The sequence below is a fragment of the Canis lupus genome, chromosome 10, assembly GCF_048164855.1.
Source record: "Canis lupus baileyi chromosome 10, mCanLup2.hap1, whole genome shotgun sequence".
In the NCBI taxonomy this organism is placed as follows: domain Eukaryota; kingdom Metazoa; phylum Chordata; class Mammalia; order Carnivora; family Canidae; genus Canis; species Canis lupus.
The window spans coordinates 24029460-24046861 of record NC_132847.1 but is presented as its reverse complement, the minus strand read 5'-3'; the positions used below and the strand labels follow the sequence as shown (position 1 = coordinate 24046861).

The following is a 17402-nucleotide window of genomic DNA, read 5'->3' as shown; positions in this document are numbered from 1 at the left end:
AGCCAGACAGGCGTGCTAGGCATGCGTGCCATCCGACCGGACAAAGCGCGAGGCTTGCGCCGCCATCTTGAATGAGGGCAGTCGGGCGGGGGGCGAAGCGTGGGGGAGGTACGAAGCGTTGGGGGAGGTCCTCCTCCCTGGGCTAGCCCTCGTGGCCACTCTCCCAGGCCACCGGGCTTCTCTACTGTTACCTCGAAAGTGAAGAAAATTAGCCCCCAGGCTGAAAAGAAGGAAAGGAAGGAGGGCAAGGCCCCAACCCACCAACGGCTGGTGCCCAAAAGCAAAATGGAGGCTATTGCGCCAGGCACTTGTTTCTAGTGACCGTCTGCGACCTCGCTTCTAAACGACGGAAATACGTCAGTAGGGAGCGACGCTTTAGAGAGAGTTGCGTTTAGGATGTGTTCTTGGCGCAGGTTTATTCTTTCTCCTCAGTCGCTCTTCTCCCAAATATTTATCTTACGTGTTTCTGGCCTTCTTCACGTCTTTGTTCAGGGTTGTCCCAGTGGAGATTTCCCTGTCCATTCTGTTTAAATTGCCACCCTTCTCAAGACTCCATATTCCCCTTACCTGCCTTATTTTTCTTAACAGTTACAACTGACTTGCATGCTAAATGTACTTATTTTGAATGTTTCTCATTAGATAGAATGTAGGCTCCATGAAGACAAGCATTTTTTTTTATTTTTATTTTTTACAATCCTGAGGTCTTTTATTTTCTTTACAGTTATCATGCCATGAATTCATAGGGAATGGGTTCCAGCAGTTCAGGCTCCTTTCCATTGGTTCTCACAAAGTGTGCTTCTCTGGGTGGGGCAGGCTGGCGCTTCAGTAGGACCCAAGTACCTTTCTCTTTGGCTTCCTTCTTTTTCTGATCATTTTCCTTCACACGCTTCAGGAAGCTACCTCGGCTCTTTGAGTGTTTAATATGCTCAATGCGGACATTAATTCTCTTGGCAAGAATCTTGCCCTTAACTTGTTTGTTTACAACAATGCCAACAAAAAAAAATTAAAAAAAAAAAAAAAAATAAAAAATAAAAAATAAAAAAATAAAAAAAAAAAAAAAAAAAAAAACAATGCCAACAGCATGCTGAGTAACACTGTAGACCCTTCCAGTTTTGCCATGGTAACATTTGTGGGGCATTCCTTTTTGAACAGTGCCCATTCCCTTGATGTCCACAATATCCGCTTTCTTATAGATTCGCATGTTATGTGGCCAAAGGAACAACTCTATGTTTTCTAAAAGGCCTAGAGAACATATAGCGGGTACCTCTCCTCTTTCCCTTTGTGTTGGTCATTTTGGCAAATTACTGGAAGATGGAGGTTCCGGCCGAAAGGCACAAGCATTGCATTTTGTTGGGAACTGCAACTCCTGGAATAGCATGAGCACTCAGCAGGGCCAAGTTATTCAAGGCAGCGTTGAGGACCACGGTAGCGGGAGGGACCCGAGAAAGTGTGTTTTATTAAAGTCAGAAGAAAGGTGTAATGACAATTAATATATAATAATAAATCTAGGGGGGATCCCTGGGTGGCGCAGCGGTTTAGCGCCGCCTTCAGCCCAGGGCGCGATCCTGGAGACCCAGGATTGAATCCCACGTCGGGCTCCCCGTGCATGGAGCCTGCTTCTCCCTCTGCCTGTGTCTCTGCCTCTCTCTGTGTCTCTCTTGCATAAATAAATCTAAAAAAAAAAAAAAAAAGAAAGAAAAAGAAAGAAAGAAAAAGAAAGAAAGAAAGAAAGAAAGAAAGAAAGAAAGAAAGAAAGAAAAGAAAGAAAAGAAAGAAAAGAGGAGCCAAGGTATAAACACGGACTTTCTCCCTTGATTGGATAAAAGCTAAATCGCAAGGACACACCCTATTTAATAATTATGAAGCACTAGAAAAGGTTGCCCTGCCTGTATGTACAGAACTATATCTCTAAGCCAGTTTTTTTTAAACTTCTAAAACTGAAGTAATTGTTAAGCATAATAAACGTACAGAACAAAAAAACAAATGTACAGAACATAATGACATAAAAAATTGATGAACCAAAACTAAATATAATTCCAGGATAAACTATTTTTTTCATTTAATAGACCCTATAGAAGCAAAATTTAAATTTTGTCTGTGTCGATGCATGATAGTGCCCTTAGTTTGCTAAGGATTCAAAGTGTGAGGATTTTATGTTACATGCTCACTTATCTCTTGGGAACCACTTCCCTGTGGGGTTTCTGTAGTTTGATTAAACTGCCTAGTACTTCTCCATGGTATAAAGGATTCTTTGATAAATGGTGTGAATACTTAAGATTCTTATATTAATTTCTATTACCCTCATTATGGACTTTACAAGGGCATACCCACTCATTTTTTTTTAAATTTACCACTTTCCTGAGTGCCTGGATGGCTCAGTTGATTAAGCGGCTGTCTTAAGTGGCTCAGTTCATGATCTCTGGGATTGAGTCTGGTATGGGGCTTACTGATCAGCAAGAGTCTGCTTCTCCCTCTGCCCTCTTCCATGCTCCTGTTCTCTCTCAAATAAATAAAATGTTTTTTTTTAAAAATTTACCACTTTGCCCCAAACCTATAGCAAAGCACTGATAGCACTAGGTCAAACCTTTATGAATAGTTGCAAAAATCTTTAAAATTTTACTATGTATTATTTTTTTAGAGATTTCATTTATTAGAGAAAGAGAGAGAGAGAGAGAATGAATGAGTGGGGGGAGGAACGGAGGGAGAGAGACAAGCAGACCCCATGCTAAGTGCAGAGCCAAATGCCAGGCTTATCCCATGACCTGAGATCATTACCTGAGCTGAAATTAAGAGTTGGACACTTAACCAATTGAGCCACCCAGGCATCCCTCTTTTAGTTTCAATTTTTGTTTTAGGGATCCCTGGGTGGTGCAGCGGTTTGGCGCCTGCCTTTGGCCCAGGGCATGATCCTGGAGACCCAGGATCGAATCCCACATCGGGCTCCCAGTGCATGGAGCCTGCTTCTCCCTCTGCCTGTGTCTCTGCCTCTCTCTCTCTCTGTGTGACTATCATAAATAAATAAAAATTAAAAAAAATTTTTTTTGTTTTATTAAGCAGGCTCCAAGCTGGCATGACCCTGAGATCAAGACCTGAGCTGAAAGAGTCAGATACTTAACTCACTAAGCCACTCAGGCACCCCAAAGAAATCTTTCTTTTAGAGGAAGTGTCAAAATAAGGCATTTTCAATTAGTTTCATGTATCATTTTTTAAATTTTTATGTAGCATTGTTTAGGCAGGTTAGCAATAATACTTTATTGATAACATGTAATACGAAGTTGAAGAGATTGAGTCAGAAAGTGATGAAACTAGAATTCAATTTCTGGGGTGAAATTTAGGTAGGAAGTTCATGCTCAGATCCCTCTTTACACAGAAATAACAGCTAGAAATATGAAGGGAGAAAAAGAAATAGCAAGACTAAAAAACAGGGGGTACCTGGTTGGCTCAGTGGTTTAGCATCTGCTTTCAGCTCAGGTCATGATCCCAGGGTCCTGGGATGGAGTTCCGCATTGAGCTCCCCACAGGGAGCCTGCTTCTCCCTCTGCCTATGTCTCTGCCTCTCTCTGTGTCTCTCATGAATAAATAATTTTTTAAAAACCTCAAAAACAAGAGAAACATCTTAGCAGATAAAAAGTATCAGAAACAGCATCGCAGAGCTAAACAAGTCAGGTGCCTATGGGGCTGCAGGTCTAGAGGCAGGCAACAGTAGCACGTTCTAGGGGCTAAAAGCCACTGAAAGTCCTCCACACAACACACAGAGACAAACAGGTTGAACTCACTTCTTGAGGCCTTCCCTCCCTCCAAAAATATTCAAAGTATCATTCACTATTGACCCACAAAGTTTTGGACTTCAACTTTTAATCTGGGAGGCAGAAGAAGGCAACAACTAGTCTTCCCACTGCTGGTGACTGAAATGGTGATTTCAGTCAAATCACTGCAGCACAGAAGCCCTAAAACACCACTATGAGCCCTCGTTTTGGGGAAAGGGCTAGAAAATATGACTAAAAACACCCATAGATAGGTGAAGGGGCTTGGATAGAGACAAGCTAAAACAAAAACAAAAATTCTCCCACTCAGGGCAGCCCGGGTGGCTCAGCGCTTTAGCGCCACCTTCCGTCCAGGGCATGATCCTGGAGACCAGGGATTGAGTCCCATGTTGGGCTCCCTGCATGGAGCCTGCTTCTCCCTCTGCCTGTGTCTCTGCCTCTCCCTCCCTCTCTCTCTCTCTCTCTCTCTCTCTGTCTCTCTCTCTCGGTGTCTCCATTAATAAAATACATCTTTTTAAGAAAAAATTCTTAAAAAAAATTCTGATTCTCTCACTCCAATGAGTCTACAAACTCAAATTTTGAAAAACATGGATATTTAAATTGCCAGCCGAATTAAAAATTGGAATTCGTGGGGGGTGAGGGTATAGATCAAATAGGGGATTAAAGAATGGGGAATGGGGATTAAAGAATGCAGTTGTTGAGGGGTGCCTGGCTGGGTCAGTTGAAAGAGCATGCAATTCTTGATCTTAGAGTCCTGAGTTCAAACCCCACAGGGTGGGGTAGAGTTGAAATTAAAAAAAAAAAAAAAAAAAAGAGGAAGAAGTGTACTTATGATGAGCACCAGGTGATGTATGTAAGTGCTGAATTATAGTATTGTACACCTGAAACTAATATAACACTGTTAACTAAATAGAATTAAAATAAAAACTTAAAAAATTACAATTTGCTCCAGAAAGAAATAATTTTATGAAAAGGCCTTTATAATTTTTTAATTATAAGCCTCTCTCTCTTTTTATTAATCCCTTTACAAAATCGGGGATTAATCAATCAAAACTACACGGATATTTTTAAAAAAATCAATCTTGAAAATGAAAAATAGTTATATAAATATAAAACTCATTAGATGAAATTAAAACTGCAACCTGGACACAGTTACAAGATGAATTAGTGGAAATATTCATCTAATAGGAACTCTGAGAGTAAAAAAGAAAATGACAACTTTTTTAAACGACACATTTTTAAAAGAAAATAGCTTTATGTCAATCATCTCTCACTTAAAAAAATAAACAGCTGAGAATTTTCCAGATATCAAGATACATGAGGATTTTCAGATTAAAATGTGCTCTGAAAAACAAGCACTATAAACTATAAACTCAAAGTAGCCAAACTATAGAATATTAAGGAAAAAAGAAAAATCTTGAAAGCTAACAGATTATCTTCAAAATAACAATCAGGTTGACAGTAGGCATCTTATCAATAACCAAAGGGTCCAGAAGACAACGGAGTAGTATCTTAAACATGTCAAGAATTTTAAAAAACAAAAACAACCCCTTTCAATCTAGAATTTTAAACCCAGCAATCCTTGAGGAGTGAGCATCCAAGAATTTGGTTTATGACATCCCAGACACCAGCTTAGATTCAAAGTGCTTTCCGCAATAGCCTCCGTTGACTTGAATGTAAAACATGGCACAATTCAGTGACTAGCAGGTATTCATATCCCTTTAAAAAATTAGTCACTTGGGGATCCCTGGGTGGCGCAGCGGTTTGGCGCCTGCCTTTGGCCCAGGGCACGATCCTGGAGACCTGGGATCGAATCCTACGTCGGGCTCCCGGTGCATGGAGCCTGCTTCTCCCTCTGCCTGTGTCTCTGCCTCCTCTCTCTCTCTCTCTCTCTCTCTCTGTGACTATCATTAATAAATAAAAATTTAAAAAAAATTAGTCACTATATGTAAGCTCTTTCAATAACTTTATTGAATAGCCAAATTGATAAGTTAGCACAGTTCAAACGATTATTTGCATGGGTTACAAATGACTGTTTCTTTTTACAGGAATAAAACAGTGAAAATTACAAACTGTAAAAAGGAAGACAAATCTTGTCTCTAATAGTTAAGAGAAGCAAGATTTAACACAGCACATTGAAGATCAATACATATTTGAATCTGAGAACAAGAATTTAATGTTACAATATTATACACTACTTTACAAAATTAAAATTTCTATATAAGGATTATATTTGAAATAGTTAACAAAATCTTGAAATCACATTTGATGGTCCCCTAGATAATAGCTGTTACGCATCTTTGATTAGAAGAAATAAATCTTTTGTTCTAATTATTGTGAAACAGTCTGTTAGACTCAATACATTAAATAAAACAATGAAATATATGCAAACTAAAAGGTACACAGCTTGAGCGAATATTACTATGTCAGACACACAGAAATGTTATTTTAAAAATCCTAGAAATTAGAAAAATAGAGTACTTTTTATGGTAGAATTGCCATGCTCAGATTTAAATACCAAGATTGCCCTTGTCTGTACTTTAGTAGTTGTAGATCTGTAGAAAATTCAAGGATCTTTCATAATTTACAACTACAATAAAAAAAAATATGGCATAGTGTAAATATTAGTTGCTTTACATTAAAAAGTAATACAAGATGAGATAGCAGGTAGTGCCCTACTGCAAAAAAAAAAAAAAAACTAAAAAAACATTCAATATTACAAAAAATAATTACTTACTATCAATATCTCCAAAAGGTTCATTCATTCCCTCATTATCCGGAGAACAAATATTACGAATTTTAACTAAAATTGTGTTTATGACCTATTATAAAATTATTCTAGGTTGCACATGTTATACACTATTGAAAATCATTTTTAAAGTGAAATTTTAAAAGTAAATTTGTGAACTATACTAAAAAAGCATGCTGTGGCAATAACAAGAGTCCTACCCACTCGGGGATGAAGTGAGGCACAAGGAAGGTTATTGTCCCTAGAAGCACAAACTTTTCCCTCTGGAAGATTCTTCACTACTATTAAGAAAGGACCTACAAATAATAACATTTACAATTCACATTAAGAAGAGAATTTTAGTTATTTTAAGAAACATCAATCAGTGCACAAGGATGACTGTTTCTGTAAAAGAGGGGAAAATAGAAATTTATTTTAATTTGCTACGATGTGAAAATTGCTTCCTAATCAATGAAGCAGCTTTCAAGAAAATTTCCAGTTCAATGCACCACTCACATACTGAAGAGAAATCTTAACACTGCTTAAGGGAGATGATATTCCTAAAAAACCCAGTTAGTCTGATCCAGCAGGCAGGTAGTAGTGTATACTCCAATGGGACCTGCTTCTTCCATATCCCCCAACAACTCAGTTAAAGTCAGCTCATACTGATGTAAACTTGAAAGTTACTATTTCATTGGTGATCCTATGAGACCAAGATTGTAAACACATTTTTCTAACTCATTGAAACAAAGAAACAAAAATCTTTTCATCAAGTATTACACACTGAACAACTTTTACTTTAAGAAGTTTATACAAGACAAGGTGAATCTGTGAAAAATGAGCCAAACTCTTTTAAAGATATCCTACCACAGCACTTTAAATATACAAATGTTTAATTTATCTATTTGTAAACAAAATCCATTCAATGGTTTTGACTATAATATTTCTCTGGCTCAATCAAAAAAGCAGTCTCTTGAGCATGTTCAGAAATCAAGTTTCTACCATAACTTCAATATTTTGGATTTGTGTAATCTTAATATCCACCAAATCAAAAGCAGCATTCATGCTTTAATAAGTTTTAATATCCAAGAATAAATAGCTTATGAGTGGCTTCCAATTATTAAATTCCTTAGAAAAATGTTACTGATGCATGAGACAGAATTTTAAAAACCTTTAATTCATCAATTCACCAATAATATAACACTTTTATTGTACATCACAGAGCAGAAATGAACCAAAGCCCATTTCAAGAATCAAGATAATCAGTTTCTCATCTCCCTATTATCATTGCCAGTCCCAATATATTTATGAAGACAGCTGATTCTTTTCACTGCAGAACATGATAGTGTGTCCAAACAAGTCTTCTGCAGTCACATCACATCAGAAAACCACTTAGTTTTCACTTCAAATCAAAGTGACTTTGTTCTTCAAGTATAGAGAATACTGATAGATTTTAAAGCTTGACTGTATTATTTCATATTTTTCTTCTCAAACTAGAGTGAGTTTACTCTAGCTTTAGTTAACATGATCCTTTTTCTTCCTTATATAAAAAAAACAACACAGGTATGGGGGATGGGTTCTAGTTTTCTACATAATATTTACTTCTGAAACTTTTTGATTTTAAAAAGATCATTATCAATGAATTGGTAACATCCCTGCAACACTAAGTCTTGTGAGGTTTTAAATGTAGCAGCCAAAATTTCAGGAAAAAATGAGAAATATACATTTGAAACACAGAAGTCTTTATTTTACAAAATTTACTTTGCCTCTGCAATATTGTCTCATCCTATTTCAATCCATAACAACTCAAACATTATTGGCAGCAAAGGAAAAAAAAGTATCCAATCAAATGTATGTAGATCTATTTTGATTTGAAAAATACAGTATTTCAGAGTTGCATGTTTGATTCTCTGTTGTGGTCCTTTATTTGCTATAGTTTGTTGAAATCACAGTGAGAACATATAATCATCACATTAGTCCACAAACCTAATAGAAAAGGAAGGTATTACACATTCTCAGGTGTTCTGCATTATCATGACTTTAAGTCAAATATCTTCATTTATTCATTTGTTCACTTGTTGTTGTATATGCAAAAGGAATTCATAATATGATAATGCAGATTCTGTTCTGTCTTCTACCATGTTTTGAAGGAAGTTTGCTTTCATTGGACTTTCATCCCTGTGGAATAAGACAAAAATATATACATTACATAAAATGCAATAGTAAAATAAACAGTGGATTTGTCCATTGTCATGATGCTTTTAACATACTCTTTGCTAGTAACTGAATAGAAAGCATAATTGAGTAATATTTATTGAACATTCTTTCTTTTTTTCTTTTCTAAAGGGTTTCCTTAAGCAATATGTCATGGGTAACTATAACTCAAAATAGGTCCTTGTAAAGCTAAATAAATTATTTCCCAATTAGCAAACAAAAAATGCAACTTACCTTATTACATAAAGTATGGGGAAAAATGGTCTCTGCTCTCTAAGCCAAGAGATGAATGCTATTATTCTGGCAGATTCTGGTGTATCAAGTTCTGGAAGATCTGTCTATTAAACAAAAATCAGCAATATCCAACTTACTTGAATCACACAGTTAATGCATCATTTACAGTGCTTCTCAAACTTTATCATGTATATTATTCACCTGGAGATCTTGCTGAACTGCAAGATTGACTTAGGAGGTCTTAGGGAAAGGGGCCTGGGAGTATGTATATCACAGTTTTCTAGTAAGGGGTAGGCAAACTTCTGAAAAGGCCAAACAATAGAAATACTTTAGGCTTGCACGTCATTTGGTCTCTGCTGCAATACACAACTCTGCCAATGTTCCACTACAGAGCCATAGACAATACATAAGTGAATGGACACAGCTATGTTCCAATAAAACTTTATTGACAAAAACTTTGGCACACTTTACTGAGCCCTGATCCAGAAGAAATCCAACCTCTTCATTTTATTATGACATCTAAAATTAACTGATTCAAAAAAAATAAAAATAAAAAAAATAAAAAAAATAAAAAAATAAAATTAACTGATTCAGGCAGTTATTACAAATATGACAATTATTTACCTCATTACCTAAAATGCCTTGTCAACCAAGCCAATAGTTTTATTTACAGCTTTAAAGATAGTGCTTATTCCAGCTATACTCCTGACACAAACATCTTTTAAATACATGATTTCCTAATGACTTCTGTGAATGGAGTTAAACCCATAAATATGAAAAAGCACTAACATAAAATACATATTCCAATGTTGGGGACAAATTGATAGTAGGGTCTAAAATATATGATACTAAATAATACCATGTTATAATCAATTCTAATTTTAATATTATACCTTTTTATTTATTTTTTAAAAGATTTTATTTATTTATTTATGAGGGACAGAGAGAGAGAGAGGCAGAGACAAAGGCAGAAGGAGAAGCAGGCTCCATGCAAGGAGCCTGACGTGGGACTTGATCCCCGGTCCCCAGGATCAGGCCCTGGGCTGAAGGCGGCGCTAAACCACTGAGCCACCTGAGCTGCCCATATTATACCTTTTAAAAAAAAGATAGATAGATAGATAGATAGATAGATAGATAGATAGATAGATAGATAATGAGAGAGGGAAGAGAGAAGCAGATTATCCACTGAGCACACAGAATGACCCTGAAATCATGACCTGAGTTGAAACCAAGAGTCAGATGCTTAACCAAATGAGCTACCTAGGCACCCCTAATTCTAACTTTAAAAGTGAAAATTAGGGGTATCTTGGTGGTTCAGTGGTTGAGCATCTGCCTTTGGCTCAGGTCATGATCCTGGGGTTCTGGGATCAAGTCCCGAATCGGGCTCCCCGCAGGGAGCCTGCTTCTCCCTCTGCCTATGTTTCTGCCTCTGTCTCTGTGTCTCTCATGAATAAGTAAATAAAATCTTTAAAAAAAAAAAAAAAGTCTACCACAATCACTATAATAAAAAAGTCTTACCATAGTCTGTGGAATTAATGCATAGTTTTGAACTCCTAGAACTTGGCTGAGAAAATTTTGTCCACAATTTTTTCCAACCCAAAGCATCAGCACCTGGGAACAGGAAGAAAATTATTTTGAGACACACACAATAGTGAGCTGCTGATTCACCTTTACCACTGAGTATGTTTTAAAAGATCAAAACGAAGAGTATGTTTAGTAAGATTATACAGATTTCAGCTGAACTAATAATTACTTTTTACCATGATGAGACTTTTATGCTTGGCATGAAAAGAGGTTATAGAGGGAGAAGGTAGCTCATACAAAAATAGATTAAGTAGCAAATAATCTGTTCAGGAAAAGAGATACTAAAGTGAATGAAGGTATAATAGTATGTAGAGGGAAGGATCCCGATCAATCAGACTACTCACAGAGCCTGCATCCATGAGGAAAGCTCCATCTCTGCTCAGCTTCTCCACGGAAAGCTGAAGAATAGGTGGCTGAGGTATGGTGCGATCATTGATGTTGAGTGCCCCCTGAGGATTTAAGCAAAAAAATTAAAGCTTTTGGACTTTATTAATTTGAGAGAGAGAGAGAGAGAGAGAGAGAGAAAGGGGGGAGGAAAAGAGGGAAAGGGAGCAAAAAAAAAAAAATCTCAAGCAGACTCCCCACTGAGTGTGGAGCCCAATGCAGGACTTGATCTCACAATTGTGAGATCATGACCTGAGGTGAAATCAAGTTAGATGCTTAACTGACAGAGCCACCCAGGTGCCCCCCAAAAAGTTAAAGCTTTTAGATACAACTGAAGAACAAAATACCCCAATAATTAGACAACAAGAGCTGACAAGATGCATTCCCCCATGTCAAGGGAGAAAAAATAAACTTTTAATCAGGCCAAATGACCATGGAGAACAAAACCAGTCAACAACATAGCCTGAGGTAACAAGCCCACACAAAATTCAGCACAATTTGCTGCCACACATCTTATCAGCTGGAGCTGCTACCATATCTTGAAGCTGCTACCAGAAATACTGAATTATATACAGCTTATCATTCTGCTCCTGAAGCTATAGTTTGGGACCTCAGTCAGAGGTCCCAAAGGACACAGAACTTGCAGTTTTTGCCTATTTAACCCTGTGGTGACTTTCTCCTTCAGAGCGGACTTCCAGTTTGCAAACTCTACAGCACTAGAGCTTTCCCGGCCTCTGACCTTTGCATTCCAAGAATTTTTTGTTGACATAGTTAAAAGCAGTCATAATTGTTTTTTAAGATTTTATTTATTTATTTATTTATTTATTTATTTATTTATTCATTCATTCATTCATTCATTCATTCATTCATGAGAGACAGAGAGAGAGAGAAGCAGAGACACAGGTACAGGGAGAAGCAGGCTCCATGCAGGGAGCCCAATGCAGGACTCGATCTCGGGACTCCAGGATCACACCCTGGGCTGAAGGCAGGCGCCCAACCTCTGAGCCACCCAGGCGTCCCAAATGCAGTCATAATTTTTTTTAAAGATTTTATTTATTTATTCATGAGAGACACAGAGAGAGAGAGGCAGAGACACAGGCAGAGGGAGAAGCAGGCTCCATCCAGGGAGCCTGATGGGACTCGATCCCCGGTCTCCAAGATCACGCCCTGGGCTGAAGGCGGCACTAAACCACTGAGCCACCCAGGGTGCCCGAAACCTCATATTTCATAGGTAATTTGTCCTTGATATATGTAAGACATCTTAAATTCTTTAAATTTTGTAAGGTTTTTAACCAAAATATTACTTCTAATATGTATATCCTAACTTGATCACAATTTTAGAAAAAAGATTATGATTTAACATTTTATGCATGTGACTTTAACTCAGGTTAAATTTCCTAATAAGGGCAAATAATATCTCGGTGGGACCTTCCAAAAAAAAAGAAAAGAAAAGAAAGGAAAAAAGGGGGCAAATAATGTTACAACTTAAATATTTTTTTCTTTAATTCAATAATACTATTAAACTCAATATTGACTTAGGGCTTTCAGATGTAATTCCACTCTCAGGACACTCCAGATCAATTTGTTTAAATAAATAAATCAGATGTCAATTTGATTATTCATTTACTTAGATCTGCTATAGAGATCTGTCTTAACAAAGTTTATTACTTTTATATCTTAAATAATATTTTAGTAAGAAAGGAGGCTCTATTCTCAGAGCTTCCTCAAACCAAGATTTCCTTACACAGATCTACCAAAGGAATAGAATTAATAGCTTTAAGAAACAAAACTTTACTGGGACGCTTGAGTGGTGCAGTCGGTTGACTGTCCACCTCTTGGTTTCAGTTTAGGTTGTGATCTGCCCTGATATGGGCTCCACGCTCAGTATGGACTCCGTTTGAGACTCTCTCTCACTCTGGCCACCATCCCACCCACACTCACATGCACACGTGCTGTGCTCTCTCTCTGTAAAATGAATAAATAAATCTTTATTTATTTTTTTTTTTTTAAGATTTACTTATTCATGAGAGACACACAGAGAGAGGCGGAGATACAGGCAGAGGGAGAAGCAGGGTCCCCGCAGGCAGCCCGGTGCGGGACTCAATCCTAGATCCTGGGATCAGCCCCTGAACCAAAGGCAGACACTCAACCGCTGAGCCACCCAGGTGTCCCTAGATAAATCTTTAAAAGCAAAACAAAACTTTCCTCATTTCTACAAGGGACTTAGTATAATTAAGCTTGTGAACCTCTAAGAAAAAGTCACTAAAAAAATAATCTTACCTCATCTGAGAGATTGTCAACTCTATACAAAGTGGGATGAGTTGTGAGCATAAGGTAAACCAAAGGCTGATTTTTCACTTGACACATGGCAAAAATGCGTTCATCCAGACGTGCATTTGTCCCAGTCTGAAACGATTTCTGTAACAGAAAACCACTGCTCATCAAAAAAAAAAAAGGGTATTTAATAACAAATACAAAGCTTTGCAAATATCAGATGTTAAAACAAAATTTTCAGGCAGAATTAGCAAATTTACTGTTATTCTTTTAATTCGTTCTGTTAGGTATCTTTTAAGAAGTTGCCCATCTATTAAAATGTGACTATATCCCCACCTGAAAGAAATTAACCACCTGACTATGGCAAAGTCATTAGATCTCTCTAGTGTTTTCTAATCAGTGAAATATATCTAAATACTCTATCTACCATAGAGGTATAGTGATATAAAAATCTAAATAATAGGGACGCCTGGGTGGCTCAGCAGTTTAGTGCCTGCCTTCGGCTCAGGGTGTGATCGCGGTCTGGGGATTGGGTCCTGCATCGGGCTCCCTGTGAGAAGCCTACTAAGTTATAAATAAGGAAAATACTCATAGGTCAGTGTTAAATGCTATGGAGAAAAATAAGGGCAGGAAGAGAAGTAAGAATGTAGGTTAGGTTGGCTAAAGAACATTGCTCAGTAAATGGGGAGATCAGGAAAAATAAGCCTCAGTGACAGGACAGCATTTAAGAAAAGACCTAAGGAGGGAAAAGCAGAGATTTTTAAATGTTAACATTTAAGTATATATGTAATTTCTGTACATTAACATCATATTCAGAAGTAGAAATATATATATATAAAAAAAAGAAGTAGAAATATATAATTTGGGTTAAAGAAACTACAAGTTGATCCTAATAGGATGAGTAGGGTTGCCCTTCTCACCTAGAAGAGATGACATACACCAGACAGGTCAATCCTGGAGTTCAGAAGATTATACAAATTGACAAGATCAGAGTAGTTTTCATCAATTTTGGAATCCAGGATCCTCTCCCAGGTGATTTATTAACATGAACTTTTTAATAAAATTTATAAGGGAAGGTTATCCTAAGTATACAAGCTTGGAAAAATAAGCCTCCTCTACTTGCCTAGTTGCCTTTCTTTTTTGGGCGGTGGGGAGAAGGGAGAGCCAGCAGAAGGGGCAAACAGCTGGCAACGGAGATAAGTAATAAATATCAAATGAAAAACTCTATAAGATCATAGAAGGAAAGGCAACTGCCAGAGAGGAACATTTGAGCTCAAACATAGGAATAGGAAAGTACAATGCAAGTATGGAAATAAGTACACAGATATGAGAAGGCATATCTACGATTAAGAAGTAGTATGTGGCTGAAATACTGTAGAAAGCAGGAAAAAGCTAAAAGAAGAGTTTTATCTGTGACTTTTTGCATAAGCAATAAAATATACAGCTCTTTTGTTTGGAAAACTGGGAAACTGATCATCATTGGCATCTTTGATTTCTTTCAAGATTTGAATAAAGTCAAAGTCACTGACTTCAGAAAATTTAACTGGCTTACAGTTAAACATACAGTGTTTAGTCATTCACAGGATAAAAATTTGAGCTATTTACATTTTTACTGTCTTAGTTTCTGATTTTGATTCTCTTACCTGTTTAAGGAGAGCCAACACAAAGAGTGGGAAAAGCCGCAAAGAAAAGGGAACCATGAGTCCAGGCTGCTGGCTACTTAAGACTGAAGAATGATAAGCTGAAAGAGAGTCTATGACGGCATTCACTAGGGCATCCCGAGCATCACTCAGACTGGCAGTCACAGATCTGTCAACAGCTAACAGAGTTGGAGGTAGGGACAAACAAGAGAAAAGAGAGTTTAGCTATCCACTGTTAAGGATAGAAGATATATAATTTTTTTTAATTATACAAAATCTCTCACCAATTTATTACATATATAAGGACACAAGTATAGCAGCAGTTAAAAGCCCATAATTTGAAGAATCAAAATGCATCTCTATTTCCTACCTGTATGACAATATGGCAAGGGATCTAACCTTTATGAGTCTGTTTTCCTATCTGTAAAATGGGAAAACTGTATCTTGTTGGATTTAAGATGTTATTAATTATAATCCATTATAACGTTTATAATTATAGATCTTTTATACACCACAGAGAAAGAAAAAATTGCAACTAAAAACACATGCTTTCACAGAGAATTTTATGTTTATTGAAAGACCTCTTAGAGAGCTACTTAGATGATTCTTATCACCTGTTATGCTTCTGTTTCTATGCATTTCTGCAAACTTGAAAAAAATTTTTCTAAAAAAACCCCTTTTTTAAATACTAAGAGCACTATTATTGTTTTGAAGACTTCTCCAACTACAACTAAACTCAATTCATGTGCTCTCAAAAATACAATCAATAAAGTGAGGTTATTAACTCCTATAACCAAATTTGTACATAGTAAAGAAAAAAGACCACTGTTACCTGGTCAACAGTAGCACTTTTTTTTTTTAAGTAGGCTCCACACTGTATGTGGAGCCCATCACAGGGCTTGAACTCATCATGACTCTGAGATCAAGACCTGTGCTGAGAACAAGAGATGGATGCTTAACAGACTGACCCCACCCAGGTGCCCCAATAGTAACTCTTAAGACTTTAATTGAAGACTTCCTGATTTTCAAGATTTTGATAAAATGTGAAAAAATGTGCATGTTGGGATAAGCCAAATTTAGTAACATAACTAACACCTGTTAAGCCAATTGTTGTGAAAAAATTTTTAATCTACAAATATTACCTGAAACAGTTCTTATTGATGATAATAATGATCATACAATTACTAAAAAGCATTAGCTCAACAAAATATAAAGGCAGTGACTCTCAAATTCTTAGGTCACATCTTTAAACAGTGTATAAGACTTATATGGAGTTGGATTCCTTTTTTTTTATTTCAAGATTTTATTTATTTATTCATGAGAGACACACACAGAGAGAGAGAGGCAGAGACACAGGCAGAGGGAGAAGCAGGCTCCACGCAGGGAGCCTGATGCGGGACTTGATCCCAGGACTGCAGGATCATGCCTTGGGCCGAAGGCAGGTGCTAAACCGCTGAGCCACCCAGGGATCCCCTGGGGTTGGATTCTTTATCAGGCTTCAATAAAGAAAGAATTTCCCAATAGGAAATTCAAGAAAATGGGTGGTTATTCCTACTACAGGCAGGCAGATTTGAGTTTGAAGCAAATGGACCCCAATGGCATCTTTCCTGAAGGAGAAAAAAAATAAGAACCAAAATGATGTTGGACACCTGGATGGCTCATTAGTTGAGCATCTGCCTTTGGCTTAGGGCATGATCCCGGAGTCCTGGGATCAAGTCCCACATCAGGCTTCCTGCATGGAGCCTGCTTCTCCCTCTGCCATGTCTCTGCCTCTTTCTTTCTCTGTCTCTGAATGAATGAATGAATGAATGAATGAATAAATAAAATCTTTAAAAACAAAACAAAAAAAACAAAATGATGGTAAGTTCTATGTATGTAAAAAGGGGCCAAAAAAGAAAAAGAGGGATGCCTGAATGGCCCAGTGGTTAAGCATCTGCCTTTGGCTCAGGGCATGATCCTGGAATCCCAGGATCAGGTCCCACATAGGGCTTCCTGCATAGAGCCTGCTTCTTCCTCTTCCTACATCTCCGCCTCTCTCACTCTGTGTCTCTCACGAATAAATAAAATAAAATATTTAAAAAAAGAAACTTTCCCTTTAGGGTTAAAACGAAAAAAAGGAAAATTTAAGGAGGCAACTCTATCTGATACGGAAATAAAGAGGTGAAGTTTGAAGTTATCAGTAAATTTTCTCCTAGCTCATGTGATCTGACCAAGGCTGCACATTTATGTGTGAGAGTAAACTGATCTTCTATCCTGAATTGCAAGTCTAAAGATCTTTTACAGTTCAAACTCTCTTGTAAATCCAAGTTACAGAGCTCATAAAATAGCTATTCACTACTAGCATTGAACATTAAGTAAAATATGGTTATTTAAGTCCATCATAGGCAGATTATGAGACAGAAAGTAGTTTAGTAGCTCCCTGAGGTCAGTGAGGGATGGAGGAGGAAGGAGGCCAGTAACTGCTGATGTGCATGAGGTTCTTTTGGGATAATAAAAATGTTCTAAAATCAGATTGAGGTGATAGCCACACAATTCTATAAATATACTATAAATAGTAGGGTCATATACTTAAAATGGGTT

At 37.2% G+C, this 17402-nt stretch overlaps 1 protein-coding gene across 2 annotated transcripts in view; it reads right to left on the bottom strand.

The window, feature by feature from the left end:
• Nucleotides 1-5713: 5713 nt before the first annotated feature.
• Nucleotides 5714-17402, bottom strand: part of SEC24A (SEC24 homolog A, COPII coat complex component) — a 108484-nt gene continuing 96795 nt past the window's right edge. For both annotated transcript variants that reach the window (XM_072841101.1, XM_072841100.1), the window contains 6 exons: nucleotides 14826-15001; nucleotides 13189-13326; nucleotides 10869-10973; nucleotides 10459-10551; nucleotides 8941-9044; nucleotides 5714-8670 (listed from right to left, as the gene is read on the bottom strand). In XM_072841101.1, the coding sequence (XP_072697202.1) occupies nucleotides 8556-8670; nucleotides 8941-9044; nucleotides 10459-10551; nucleotides 10869-10973; nucleotides 13189-13326; nucleotides 14826-15001 (731 nt within the window). In that variant the 3' untranslated portion in view covers nucleotides 5714-8555. The remainder of the gene's footprint in view (nucleotides 8671-8940; nucleotides 9045-10458; nucleotides 10552-10868; nucleotides 10974-13188; nucleotides 13327-14825; nucleotides 15002-17402) is intronic.